The sequence below is a fragment of the Takifugu rubripes genome, chromosome 11 (genome assembly GCF_901000725.2).
Source record: "Takifugu rubripes chromosome 11, fTakRub1.2, whole genome shotgun sequence".
Classification (NCBI taxonomy): domain Eukaryota; kingdom Metazoa; phylum Chordata; class Actinopteri; order Tetraodontiformes; family Tetraodontidae; genus Takifugu; species Takifugu rubripes.
In genome coordinates, this window is record NC_042295.1 from 11,106,576 (window position 1) to 11,120,372 (window position 13,797).

Below are 13,797 nucleotides of genomic sequence, written 5' to 3' on the forward strand. Positions count from 1 at the left end.
TGATCACGGCCTCTGCTACAGGGAGGACAACAGGACGCCATCATATCATGACCCTGGGGCAGGCATCAGCTGAGGATTTAAAACACAAGGTTGTAAAATGCGTCAGATTCGGTTATATTTCCGACACCGTGAGCACGTTTGCGCTACAAAAACAGCCTCTTCACTCTACCTCATTTTCATGTAATCACAACTGTGAGATAGACTTCTCTAAACTGTTGTAGCGTGGGCGTTTGAAATCATTCAGCACTTCACAAGACAAATTTCCCAATAGCTACAAAAGTTCATTTCAAGCCTCAGTTGTGTTTGAGTCTCTGCTAGAGTTAATAAAGTGAGCAGCTGATGCATTCACTAATGCTAAAGACAAGCCGGGCTGCACAAAGCTAGATTTATCAATCCCCAACTCACTTGGAAAGGGCTGAACAAACACACAACACAAACGCACACCTTTGCACAACTTTATTACATATTTGCTCTCTGCAAAGTGGATTCCGTCTCATTTCATACAGACATCAAATTTGTAAACATGCGATCACAACTTTAACCAAAAGGCAAACTTCAGTGTTTAACTTTGGGCTTTCCAGACTCCCACGGATGACTGGGACCCAGTTTGACTTCAACAACACTGCATCCTAATGGCAGAGCTGCATAGGTGTGCACGGGCAGGCCGGCTGCTGTGGAGGCAATGCCTGCCGCTGTGGCAAGAGCAGAGAGGTGTGAAGATAATAACCCCATCCGGGAGATATGCAAGTCAGGGGCGCTCCGTGAGGCTTGGTCAGTCTGCTGTGAAGGAGTCCTACAGTGCACGCTCCGGCTGGAGAATTTACCAAAATAAATACTTAATTTCTCCAAAACTATTTCAAATGTAGTTCGAGTCTCAAGCTGATATTAATGGCTGTGACGTGTCCTGAGGTGCAGTTGCAGTGCGGCCGTTCTCCTTTTTTTGGCCCATCTCTTTACTTAGTCTGTGGTCAGTCAGTCAGTCAGTCAGTCAGTCAGTCAGTCAGTCAGTCAGTCAGTCAGTCAGTCAGCGTTTGCCTTTCCCAGTCTCGCCGTCTACGTAATTCTGCCACTTAGCTGTCTGTTCGGTGCTAAATGCAAAATGGTTCTTGTGCTGTAGCAGACGCCCCGAGGTGTTTGGACATTTCCTGCTCTCTCCGGCCGTTGTTGATGCAGATTGTGCGAGAGCCGCGCCGCTGACCAGCCTTGTGTCAGCCTGACTCATGGGACACTTTGGTTGGCGCTTTATCCTCGCTGTTATATTTGAGACTTTGCAAAGCAATGATCTCTTTAGTGAGCCAATCAGAGGGGAGGATGGCTTTCTGCTGCATAGACTTATTGCTTAGTGGTCTCTATGCATACCGCTGAATTGATTTTACAAAATTGCCCCAGAAGGACAAATGCCCAGACCACTTAGGGGCGGAGCCATAGCGGATCACGTATAGCTGTCACACACTTTTTAAACAAGATTGTGTGTACAATGACGTGTTCACACACTCTGATTGTTCTTCTGTCAGCTGCAACACACGATTGGCTTCTACATATCTCAGCAGTAGCTACTGCGCTAATGTTAGCGCAGTGACATACAGAAACGCTGTGGGTCTACAAAAGATTCTACTGTAATTTGGAGCGAAAGATCTCTCCGGCTCTGTGTGTGTAATTTCTCTTCTTATGCTACCTGCATCCTTCTCTCTCTCTCTCTGTCTCTCTCTCGCTGTCCTTGGCTGTACTTGTTATCCATCTTCAAGGAGAGATGGAGGGAGTGGCCGGAGGGAATCCTGTTTCATCACTGAGCTCGAGATGGAGCCCAACATCCGCCCCCGTCAGAAAAATGTTGTTGTTTGTGACTTCCGCAGTTCAGCCGAATCCCCTTTCTTTGGTCGTACGGCGCAAGTTCATCAAGCCAAGTCATTACACACAATAAAGATTAGTCTCAGGCCATCACTAAGGGGGGAAGGAAAATAAACCACTTATCTATGACTGTCTGCAGCGAGGCACTTGGCTGTAAGGGGAGGGGGTTGGGAGCACTCCTAGCGTGCGGTGCTAGCATGCAGACAAGCAGCTGAGAAGGAGGGGAAGCCACTCACCCAGATGAGTAGTTTGTGTGGTTCGCCTCCAGAGGGTCGATGTTCACAATGGAAAGCAAAAGAGCAACTTCAAATAACGGGGTTGTCGAGCGAGCAGGCACAGCCACAATGTGTGCAAACCGCGAGATACGTAGCTCAAGGGATTCAGCCACCTGTCAGCATCCTTTGGGGATAAAAGACAATTATGAGCGATGAATCTTTCATTTGTCTCAAGAATAAAGTAAAGTGATCCACAAGGTGGATGTAGGCGTTTTGGCACATCAGGAAGATAAAAGTTGTAAGTTTTTACTGATTGGCTGTTAATTCAAAGAGGCTGGTAAATTGTTACCCAAATTGATGGAGTCACAGCAGTCGCTCAAGAGCAATTCCACTTCACTGCAGAGAACAAAAGTGGCACAAGAAAGATAAGTTACCATATGCCGCAGCTCAAAACCGAGTGAATGAAGACGGAACTGTGCGGCTTGAAGAAAAACACGAGTTGAAAGTGCAGAAGGCGGCGGTTTATTTCATATTCAAGGAGTGTGCGGATCTTTGCCAGGGGCAGCAAAGGTGCCGCTGAAATTACCATAGACTTTCTCCCCTCTGCTGTCACCCAAACAGTCACTCAACATACAGAATAGGAACAGTTGTGATCATGAGGGCCGGTTTTGCTGGTGGGCGTCAGAATAATAGGCCGCTTTGTCATTTGATAATAGATTGAGATCGACGTTAAAGCTCTCAGCTTTTACTGAAAACACACAAATTCCTCCTCTTAAAACCTCACCGAAGAACTAAAGTGAAATCAGTGTCCTCGGCTCAGGCTCCCACCCTGCGGTCTGTGCCGTTGGCCTGGCTTAGGCCAAAGATGTGTGACTGTGCCCACGGGTGCCAGAGTCCTATTAATAATAATTTACACAGCACCTCCATACAGGCCAGTCCAGCTCACTGATGCTTCCCTCTCAGCTTGTTTGTGCTTCCCTGTAGATCTAAATACCCAATAAGCTGTTCCATAACAGCGTCTACCCCCCCCCCCCCCCCCCCCCCTCTCCCCTGCCCTTCTGAAGCATTAAAATTAACCATAGCAACTCTAATTTGTTCAGGTTAGGTTACAAATGACAGAAGGAACACAAGTGGATGGAAATGCCCCACAACGATAGCTGCACAAGTATGTGTGTGTGGGCACATAGAACACCAAACTCCCACCTGTTATCAATAAATGATCCGCAGAATCTTGGGTGGGCCATTATGTGTAAGCGGGGGATGGGGGGGGGGCCATAAAGTTTGTCTAAAGCAAAACACGGAGTGGCGGAAGGTAAAGACTGCTGAACCGGAAAATACCTTCCTCTCAACGCAGGTACAGGTGTGTAGTGACCTGATGGTTCTACAGTAAATCATTTATAGATAAAAGCCTTTATAGTCTATTCTGCACCAGAACGTGCTGCAGTTTTTAGCTGAGGTTGGGGGGGGGGGTCACTTCTACACGGGTCAACACGATGCAATTTTAATCTTCAAGTGGCTGAACCAGAGCTGGGCTGGCAGAACACCGGCTGTTGACAATGGGAAGACGACGACTCCGTGGATAACCCAGCGGCGACACAATAATATGGCGGGAGGCAAAACCAATCCAATATTTTTCATGAAAATAATGAGAATTGTAAATCATATTGGTAAATTATTCATGCTAACACATTTGTGAGCTGCAGTGAACTCTTCCTAGACCATTCTTATGCAGATAATGTGTTTGAGCAGACAGTTACCAGTCCACGGCGCCGAGATAAAAATGAAGAGTAGATGGAGACAGATTGTGCATTCCATCAGGACGCTATTGTATGATTATTTTTCTCTTCACCGTATCATTTCCCCGCACGGTAAATGTTCAGCACAGCAGACTCGATTTTGCCATTTGCTCTGCAACTGTTGATATGCTGTCTCACTGGGGAAATTTCACTGTTTTTAGTCATTCTCGTCACTGGGACAGTTCTCTGACATACAGGTGCTTGACTGAACAGGACACATGACCAGGCAGAGTGTCAAATGTCCAGACTGCCAGACCCCAGATTGGGGTTGGCGGATGGACAAGAAAATCAGCCCCGGCGCTCGGCAGCAGAGCGTAAAGGCACCTCGGCTGCAGGAAACGGGAGGCCGAATGTGGGCGGGTGTGATTCGCGTCGCTAGGCGGTGAGGGTTCAACTTTTTCCACCGATGGAGGAGAGTTGCAATGTTCTCCGGCATACTGGGAACGCTAATGGGGCCCAGGTACCTAAACAAGCACGTCACATACACTTTAAATCCATAAATGTCCAAAAATGACTATTTGCCGCTGCTATTCCAGCAGATTGCTACGCATGTAAGGACCACCAACTGAGGAACGGACTCTGCTCTCGAATGCTGAAAAACAGGCTGTGAAGAATTGTTGGAAGCCTTCGCAACAATGACCGATAATTATCAGCTACTCCGCTAGAGAGAATAGCCTCTTATGTTCTCTATCGCTCGCTAAATTACATAAAGGAGCGCTGAGGATTCATACGGGTTTGCAGAGCTATGAGTTCAGCTTTCTCAGTGCACTGTGATGCTGCCACAGGCGGTGCAATATATTTGAATCGCTCGGCTTCGTGCTGTTGTGATGAATGGACGCAGTCGCTAGCTGATATTGTTGCTCTCAACAGTTCTGAGTGGCGGCGCTCTGCGTCTGTTTGCGTGCTTCCTTCTCCGTGCACTTGGGGCTTATAGAATCTATCCACTCTGAGCCACGAGAATGTGGAAAGTAAAAGACCAGCAGGTGCAGATGTGCCAGTTAAGCAAGTGGAATTGGCACCTGCTACGCATCAATTAAATCGGTTAATTAAAATGAGATAGTAAACATCTGTAGATGGGCTCATCCGCCCGTCTGGATTGTCAATGTCCTTCATGTGGGTTCCGTCTTTGAAGGGAACGCGCTTTTCTTCTGACGAACCGTAGGTGTTATTTTGCATATGCTCCATATGGCGCCGCTTATTAAAAAAAGTTCCTGTGAGTTCATGTGACTCTGCTTTTCTGGCAGCTTTTCTAAGCGTTGTGCTGCGCAGATCTCCAGAGAAATTCATCCTCCTGCAGCAGCAACCATCTCCACAGTTCAGATGAAAAACGCCCCACTTGTCTCTTTTATTCTGCCACTCTCCGAACTGGAAATACGCTGAAAAACTATTGAGAGGTTGGACCGGCGTGCGATTTCCTGTGGTATCGCGCTCAGCAAACATAGATATCGCTAATGTGCGGGACAGGCAGGTCCATTAATCCCCATCATAACGCGGCAATCTGCACGTCAGCCTCTCCTGACCAGTCTCTGTTTCACCGCTCCCGTCAAGTTAAGCTTGTTGGGTTTGCTCTGGCAGAGATGCAGTTATATAAACAGAAATGCACAGCCAAGCTGTAAAAAGAACTCGCAAACATGATTAATCTGTAGGACGTGTGGATGATTTCACACGCATGCTGTGCAGGAACGAACAGTTTAGTCACATTAAAACCCCCAGTTTCAAGGACCGTTCCCAACAAAGACGCTGCTACTGGTTCTGGTACGGACTCGAGGACTGAGCGTCAGAATTGATCTGGAATTTGGGGTTGGCGGATGGACTGACTGTGGGACAGGTTCTCAGTCAGTGTAGGAGGGTTAGGCTGCACTGCCATGGACCAGGACCCAAGTGCTAAATGATCAGTGTGCAGTTTTGGACCATTCTTAACCAAACAGGCCAACAAATGTGAAGCAGCAGGCTGGAAACCAGGTTGAAACTTCAAACCATCATTGCTCAACATGGCGAGCGAGCGAGCAACTGACTGGACACCTTCAGAAATGGCAGTCCAGCACCAGAAGGAAAGATGAGCAGGTTTAAATACACCAGGAGATAATGAGACACAGGTGAGACACGTGAGCGTCATCAGGGTTCAGACTGACAGGAGCAGGGAGGGACGGGACAAGACAGACAAGCCTGAAACAACAATTAAGATCAGAAGATGTGTCCTAACAATAAGTAATGAGATGACGCGTGAACGTCTCTCAAAAGGCTTGAAAAAATGGCAACTGTTATTTTCAGTGTCACCTGTGCAGCATCATTTGTTTTTAACGTATATGATGAAAACCGGTGTTTTCTAAGTTGAATATTAATCTTCGGAGACGCCAACATCTCAAGGAAATATCACAGGAGCTTTCATGTTATCCTGCTATTCCTGTTCCCCCCTTCATTCCCTGGAAGAATAGTGTGGCAACCTTATGAGGCAACGCCGCCTGCAGCAGAACCGGCAAACAGAACTGTCTTCTGCTGCAGTCGGGCAAAATAAACACCTAAATGTATATTCCTGAGGAGAATTGCAGCTGCTTCGATGTTATTTTTCCTATAGGAACAAGCGCCTTTTTTCTTCACTTTAATTAAAAAGGGTTATTTTGATTTCCTTTTCTAGAACGAGGCTTGAATTACACTTGTAATTAAGTTTCCTACAGCCTGTTCAGAATTTAAAGCATTTTCCTGCCTTTATAGATTAAAAATATATAGAACTAACACATTTTACAGTCATTCTTAAATGCCTACGCATAAGGATCAGAACTTAACAATCCATAATTTAATGTTTTACCAACTAGATTGCACATTAGCAAATTTGCTTCCAAAATAATGATCCTTGGAAAAACAGTCGATAGTCCAGAAACAGGCAGAATATACGTAACTTTAACACCGGGCATGAGTGGAAGCAATATTATCAACCAGCCAATAACAGGAGCGAGAACTCCAGGGTGCTTCTTAGGGTCTTTGGAGAGATGTGGGAAATTGAGTTTGTCCAGTCTAATGATGGGCACGGTCGTGCAGCTCTGCATTTCCTTCTATTAGAACAGATGTGTTATTCATGAGGGTAGACCCAGTGTGAACTATGCCTCGCTAATATTCAGCGAATTTGAGTCACTTTTGAGGCTGTCGGCAGATCCGGGCTAATATGTTTTATTCACTTATTTATTTATTTGCAGTTAAAAAGGAAAGTCTGTGGGGGCAAAAGTCACACAACCTTGTTAATACCTCTAACCAGAAATAGCATTTTTTTCCCCCCAAACCCATTATCCCATTTTCATAGTCTTTTGTTGTGCCAATAGTTCCATTCGTATACTGTACAAGAACGCTACTTACAGACTAAAAGAATGGCTGGCTGAGAAGAATGGCTCATTGTATAAGTGCACAATACAGTTAGGAAACATTCAGTTCTTGCATTGTCCTGCACTTATTTCTCACCCTCCGATCGACACAATCAGGCTTGTCACATTGATTCATGTGGTTTCAGCCTGTAAACACATGTTCTTGTTCCAGAGCTGTCCGTGCAGCATGTTACTGTGAAGATATCAGCTGCTGTGATCAGTAAAGTGGCAGGTGATAAGGCCTCCAGTGGAACGCGTGTCTAACGCCAGGTTGGAAAAAGTGAGCGCATCTCCGGAGAACGGTGGAAAAACTAGATGCAAATGAACCCGCATGCAAATGAGAGAATGTGAGATACTGGAGGATTTGATAAGCAGCTACACTTTGACTTCCAAAGCCTTGATTGGCAAGATTTTGTTCACGGAGAAGAAAAAGAACCATTTTACACCTTGAATCCAGCCTCACGCTGCTGAAAGCTCCTGCCGCGGGCACGATGGAGTAGATCTCCGTTGTCTTAAAGTACGTCTCACTCCCATGAACGCTTGTGAACGTTCTCATTGACGGACTCAACCACTCAGACACCAGACTGAACCACATTGTTTAGCTTGTTAAATTAGGCTGCACCATAAATGCTTTGCAAGACCATTTAGCAGCACCGTGCTGATGACACCATGTTAATTTTTAATAAAAATATAAAAAAGTTTTTTTCAACGTTTTAAGGCAGCTTATTGTAATTTTGACCTGACAACTATAATAGTGAGAGATGAAGATCATTGTGTTCTCTCCTCTACCCCTCCTCCCAGCTCCCCATCAGCAAGAGGGTCCCCCTACATGAGCCTGGTCCTGCTCAAGGTTTCTTCCTGTTAAAGGGAAGTTTTTCTTTGCCACTGTTGCTTGTTGGGGGTCAGGCCCTGGGATTCTGTAAAGTGCCTAGAAACGATTTTGATTGTAAAAGACGCTATATAAATAAAGATTGATTCATGGATTTAAGAACAGCACATGATTCTAATGGTCTTCAGTTCAGCAGCACTTTCATTTTGATTCTCTCACTTTCACTCCACGTTATCTACTTCCTGTCTTACCTAGAGGTGGGTTAGACAGGTCGATCGGCTGACTCACACAAACACCTTTGTTCTCCGAGGAAGAAGGAACGGATTGAAGGAAACCCACTCAGTCACAGGGAGACCATCCGCATAGAGAGCCTGGAGCTAGACTTAAACTCTAGGATAACCACTGCATGATAAAATACTAATATTAAATATCAAAATAGCTCCATCTTATCGCTGCTCATTTATGCAAAAGTCATTTAGTAGAAGCTGAGAATATTTATTGTCCTATCTTTTTTGTTTGCCTGATAATGTGAAAAAGCCTTTGTTTTCCTGAGGAATGCAAAGTGGCTTTTCTGTATTTATTCAGCCAGCCAGTGCCATCTGTGGTGTCTTGTGTGTTTTTGGTTTTTTTTTAATCATTATTATTATCGGATATGGCAAGTAAAGAGAAAATTGAGATGAAATCAGCATTGACAGTGGAACAGCATCCTTGTTTGATCTTAATAGACATGTTTGCAGCATTGAAGAACCCAGGGCATGGTGCACACTTAAAGGAAACACAAATTAAAGGCGCTCTTGTGGTCTTAAACACAATACATGCATGTACACAACGCTCTCCCATTCAGATGTCGGGAACAATGCTGAACCGTGATGAATCACTTTATTTGGTGACACGTTTCAGGGTGAGGAGGATGCACGCATTGTTGCCCAGTGGCAAGGCTTAACAAATTGGATTAGATCTGTACCCAGGAGAGCACATGCCTGTTCGGGTGATGCACGATTCCATACTCTAGTTCTGCAGCTAGACACCAAGAATTGCTGTTAAAGGTCGGAGGAGTCGTGCGCTGAGTGCCACAGCTTAGCCACAGTTTTGGCGAAAAATAACACAAGATAAAAGCAGCTGTCCCCTGTCGGAAACAAGCGCACGTCTTCTGAATTTACAATACTAAAGACCCAGGGTAAAGAGTTACCAGGTGAGTTAGGAGGCAATGGTGGCGTGTTGATCAGAGCCGGTGAATTAAGACAATACTGCGCCACGAATAATAAATTGCCAGTCTGGGTTCTTCCGATGCAACTTTCCTGGTGAGCCGTGGCTTTGTGTTCATGTGGCAACGAAGGAAGGAAGCGGTGTCATGGATCAGAAAGTGCCTCGGAGACACTAACGACAAGTTTAAATAAGCTTGCCACGCTCTGTTTAACAGCATTATAAAAATTGATCGCCAACTCAATGCTACCTGCAGATTGCTGGCAGCAGACAGGTGGAATCAGGGTCTTAATAGGACATCTCCCTCAAGGGGACGGCCTGCTCGAAAGGATTGTTTTTGAGATTGCCGCACATGTGTCCCAGATGAGGGCGTAGCAGCCGCGATCTAATCAAACGCTCTAATCTGACTTGTGATGCAGATGAGCAGGTGTCACTTTTGACAAAATCCACATGCTGTTAGCCAAACTTGTTAGAGCGACGATGGAAAGTCAGTTTGATCGAGACGTGATGAAATTTGTCTGTGTTTTATCTTTAATTCATCTCCCAACAATATCCCTTTGGTTGTGTGTCCTCCCTGCAGGCTGTGGGCTGGAGTTCCTGTTGGTTCTCTGCGGGCTGGAGTTGTCTTGGTCTTGCCCCCGTCACTGCATCTGTTACACCGCGCCCAGCACCGTCTCGTGCCAGGCCCACAACTTTCTGACGGTCCCTGAAGGCATCCCTCCGGACAGCGAGCGTATATTTTTACAGAACAACAAGATCCACCGTTTACTTCGAGGCCACTTCAGCTCCGACACGGTCATCCTCTGGATCTACTCCAACAACATCACCTACATCGAACCCTCCACCTTTCATGGGTTCACTCTGCTTGAGGACCTGGACCTGGGGGACAACCGCCACCTGCGCTCGTTGGCCGAAGACACTTTTCACGGGCTGGCTCGACTTAATGCTCTTCATCTCTACCGTTGTGGGCTGAGTTCACTTCCTAATAACATCTTTCAAGGCCTCAGAAATCTGCAGTACCTCTACTTGCAGGTACAGTAGACAACTGAAAGGTCCACAGATTAATGAACAAGTTTGGACACTTGTTTGTGTTATAGTTTTCTTGTGTGCTCTCCGTGTCTTTTTAGGAAAATCATCTGAAGTTTCTCCAGGATGACATTTTCATGGACCTCCACAACCTAAGCCATCTTTTCCTGCATGGAAACCGTCTTTGGAGCATCAATCAGAACACGTTCAGAGGCCTTCGGGCTTTGGATCGGTTGCTTCTTCATCAAAACCAGATCGAGTGGGTGGACCACTTGGCCTTCCATGATCTCAAACGTCTCACCACCCTCTATTTGTTCAACAACTCTCTGATACAGCTGTCCGGACAGTGCCTGGACATGTTGCCCGCCTTGGAATATCTGCGTCTCAATGACAACCCTTGGTCATGTGATTGCAAGGCCCTGTCGCTGTGGGAATGGCTGAAACGCTTCCGCGGTTCCACATCTTCGGTGGGTTGCCAGGCACCAGTTAATATGGTCGGGAAAGATCTCAAGGAGCTGCGAAAGGAGGACTTCCCCAACTGTTCGACTGCACCGAATTCAGAGTCCAGAGCCCAGACTCATAACTTATCCGGCACCGTGAACCCGTCTATGAATCGCAGTGTGGTGATAGGCTCCGGGGATCAGACCAGCGTAGTCCAGCCCTCGAGGCCCAGCCGTTCTCGGAACTGCACGAAGCCCCGGAACAGATTGAGCAAGGGGAAGGAGGACAACGAAGTCCACCACTCGAAGGAGGTCATGGCAGACAAGGACAATTCTTCCTCCGATTTTACAGAAGGAGGGAAACATGACCACACCTCTCCAGATGGCACAGTGACAAGGAGGAAGCACAAGTGCGCTCCCCGGACCACTATGCGCCCCCCCAGTGGGGTTCAGCAAGCCAACAACAGGGCGGCCATATCTCAGTCTTTACTACACGTCCACGCCATCTTTGTGGCCTTGATAACGACATACGTTGGCAGCATTCTCCGCTGACCTGTAGGGGGTTTGGCAAAGGCTAAAACCCAAAAAAATAAGAGCCTCTATTGCTCCTGCACTACAAGGCCTGTGTCTTTTATGTGCGTGTGTGAGTGTGTAAATGTTGTGTAGGGACCTTTACTGTTCAGGCTCGAACAGGCATCAAAGCATCAAACATCTAAAGACTCCCAGCACAAGAATCAGAAGGACTGAAGGGGGATGATGAAAAGTTAACACATACCGAGCTTCTACTGCCACTTCTGCCATTTTGAGTTCATCTCCATAAGCGCTACAAAAGGAACTGAAAACATCCGCTTTGGGTGAAGTTAAGGGGAGAAAAAGATGACCAGGCAATCTGGATTAAAGTTGCCAACTAGCTAGCGTCGCTATCGACAAACCGGGGCGAGTGCGGCTTTAATATTTCAGTTTTTAGCAATTGATATAAAACCTTCAAGTTTAGAACTTTCTCTCGCAGTCTTGAATCGATTTTTCCTGTGCCCTCAGAAGTAGAACATTTGGTTTATCCACTGTTTGAGCAAATTGGAAATCCTCTGCAACAAATGTTTAATACAGAGCAAAAAAAGGCCAAACACAAATTGAAACATCCAATCCTTGACATGATGCTGTTTTCAGGTACTATCTTGCTCATCCGCGTTGCAGTTCCATGCAGAACTTGGATCCTGTCTGCATTTCCATGATGTCGCTCCCTTTGTGCAAGTGAACATTAAGCTGCTAATTACTTCACTGCGGCGAGGACTCCGCACGCTATTTACATCTACTCGGAAGACTGTTCGGTGTCTCTGGGAGCTCAAGCTGTGAATACTGAAGAGTCTGTCTATATCTTGTGTCAGATGTTGTTTATATGATTTAATTTCTTTCTTTTGACGACACAAACTGGACCTAGCGGTGGAACCCCGTTGCAGGAGCCTTAAAGGTGAAAAACGGAGCGGGGCTTCCTCAGCTTTCCAGCGAGGCCACAGTGAACTGGCCCCTCCTGACAGAGATCCTCATTGATAATGTGAGGAACATTTATTTTTCAACTAAAAGGACGAATACCAGAAAAAGGACCGTTGGTGTAGCTGAAGTGACCCACCAAAATTGTTTAAAAAAAACAATACACCACAATATTGTTTATAGGCGAGTACTGGAGACAAGACAATCGACTCTGAAGTAACCGTGACATGATGGGATGGACATTTATGTGATATCTTGCTGGACTTCTGGGCCAATGTTACACCTATAGCTACAATGGCTTGTGACTCGGTGACCTGACCTGTAATAATGGAGAGCAGAACCTGTTACAGTGCTGATATTAATCATTTACTGTATCAATATGAGAAAAAAACTTCAGTGACATCGATGATGATGATGATGATGATGATAACAGGGTTTTTCAGCTCCTCGTGTCAGGAGGACTCTTTAATTTTTCTTTTTCTTCTTTTATTTCACAGTGATTTATGTGGTCATATATTTTCCACCTTATATTTTTGCATTCATTTGTTAATACGCGGTTCATCAGTTAGCTAATGTTCTGGTGTGCAGACTGTTTACGTTCTCCTTTGATTTATTTTTTTGGGGGGGGTGCATAATTGCATTGTTCAATAAGTTATCATTGGAAAAACAACAGTACAAAATGTTTATAAAGACATTAAAAGCTATATCTTCCTATGTCCACCATTGCATTCGGAGCCTGTTTGTTCCTGCAGTTCTGGTTTCGCGGGCCTGTTTGACGAATGCAAAAAGCATCACTTACTCGAGGAATTGATTCGGTCAGCCTTTTTTACGTTCCATTTCCCCCTCCTGTCCGTGTGCATTTTTGTAATTTCTCCCCTGATCAGATCCCGCTAACCTATACGCTTCCTACACAAGTGAATTATGGGTGCGATGGGGAAAAAAGAACAGAACTCAACATATACCGACCAAAAGAAATTTCAAATATGCCACGCGTGATACATTGCAGTCCGATAAATCATTGAAGTGATATTAATGAAAGTGTCGCTGGAATTTGTAGATATTGCGGGCTATTATTATTATTATTAATAGGCCTTTGCAATATGAATTCTATTTCCCCTTCTTTTTCACACACAATGATAGGAATTGATCTTAAAGTTAGTGTTCCATAAACCTTTTTTCCATAAAATTCTGTTAAATGATAAATGAGCACAAAAGGAGTGCTTACATGCATGGATGAGAGTGCTACGTAATTATCTCTAAGCTGATAGCGGTGCCAGCATCGGGTATGGGACGCTCATCTATGAGCCACCAGCAGCTTTAGCCTCTCTCGTTTACCGGCCACCTCCTAATGTTTTCCTTTTTCTTTCTTCTGTTTTTGTAAAAGCCCAGAGCAAGGTCAGCATTCTAGATCGTCGCAAACAGTGAAGGGCGATCAATGTTCTTTTTTTCCATTCTGCTAAATGAAACCAAAAATATGTGGCGCCATTACTAAGGTGCTAATTTGCTAATAGATATGTTAACATTTGCAAGCATTTACTGCTGGAATAAACATTGGAGGGGAATAAAAGGAATATGTATGCATTTAAGCCCATAAAATTT

General features: G+C 45.4%; 1 protein-coding gene across 1 annotated transcript in view; it reads left to right on the top strand.

Moving 5' to 3' along the window:
* rtn4rl1b (reticulon 4 receptor-like 1b) overlaps positions 1 to 12,916 on the top strand; it is an 83,335-nt gene extending 70,419 nt beyond the window's left edge. The window contains exons 2-3 of the mRNA XM_011608519.2: positions 9,825 to 10,276; positions 10,372 to 12,916. Coding sequence (XP_011606821.1) covers positions 9,825 to 10,276; positions 10,372 to 11,262 — 1,343 coding nt within the window. The 3' untranslated portion in view covers positions 11,263 to 12,916. The remainder of the gene's footprint in view (positions 1 to 9,824; positions 10,277 to 10,371) is intronic.
* Positions 12,917 to 13,797: the final 881 nt, after the last annotated feature.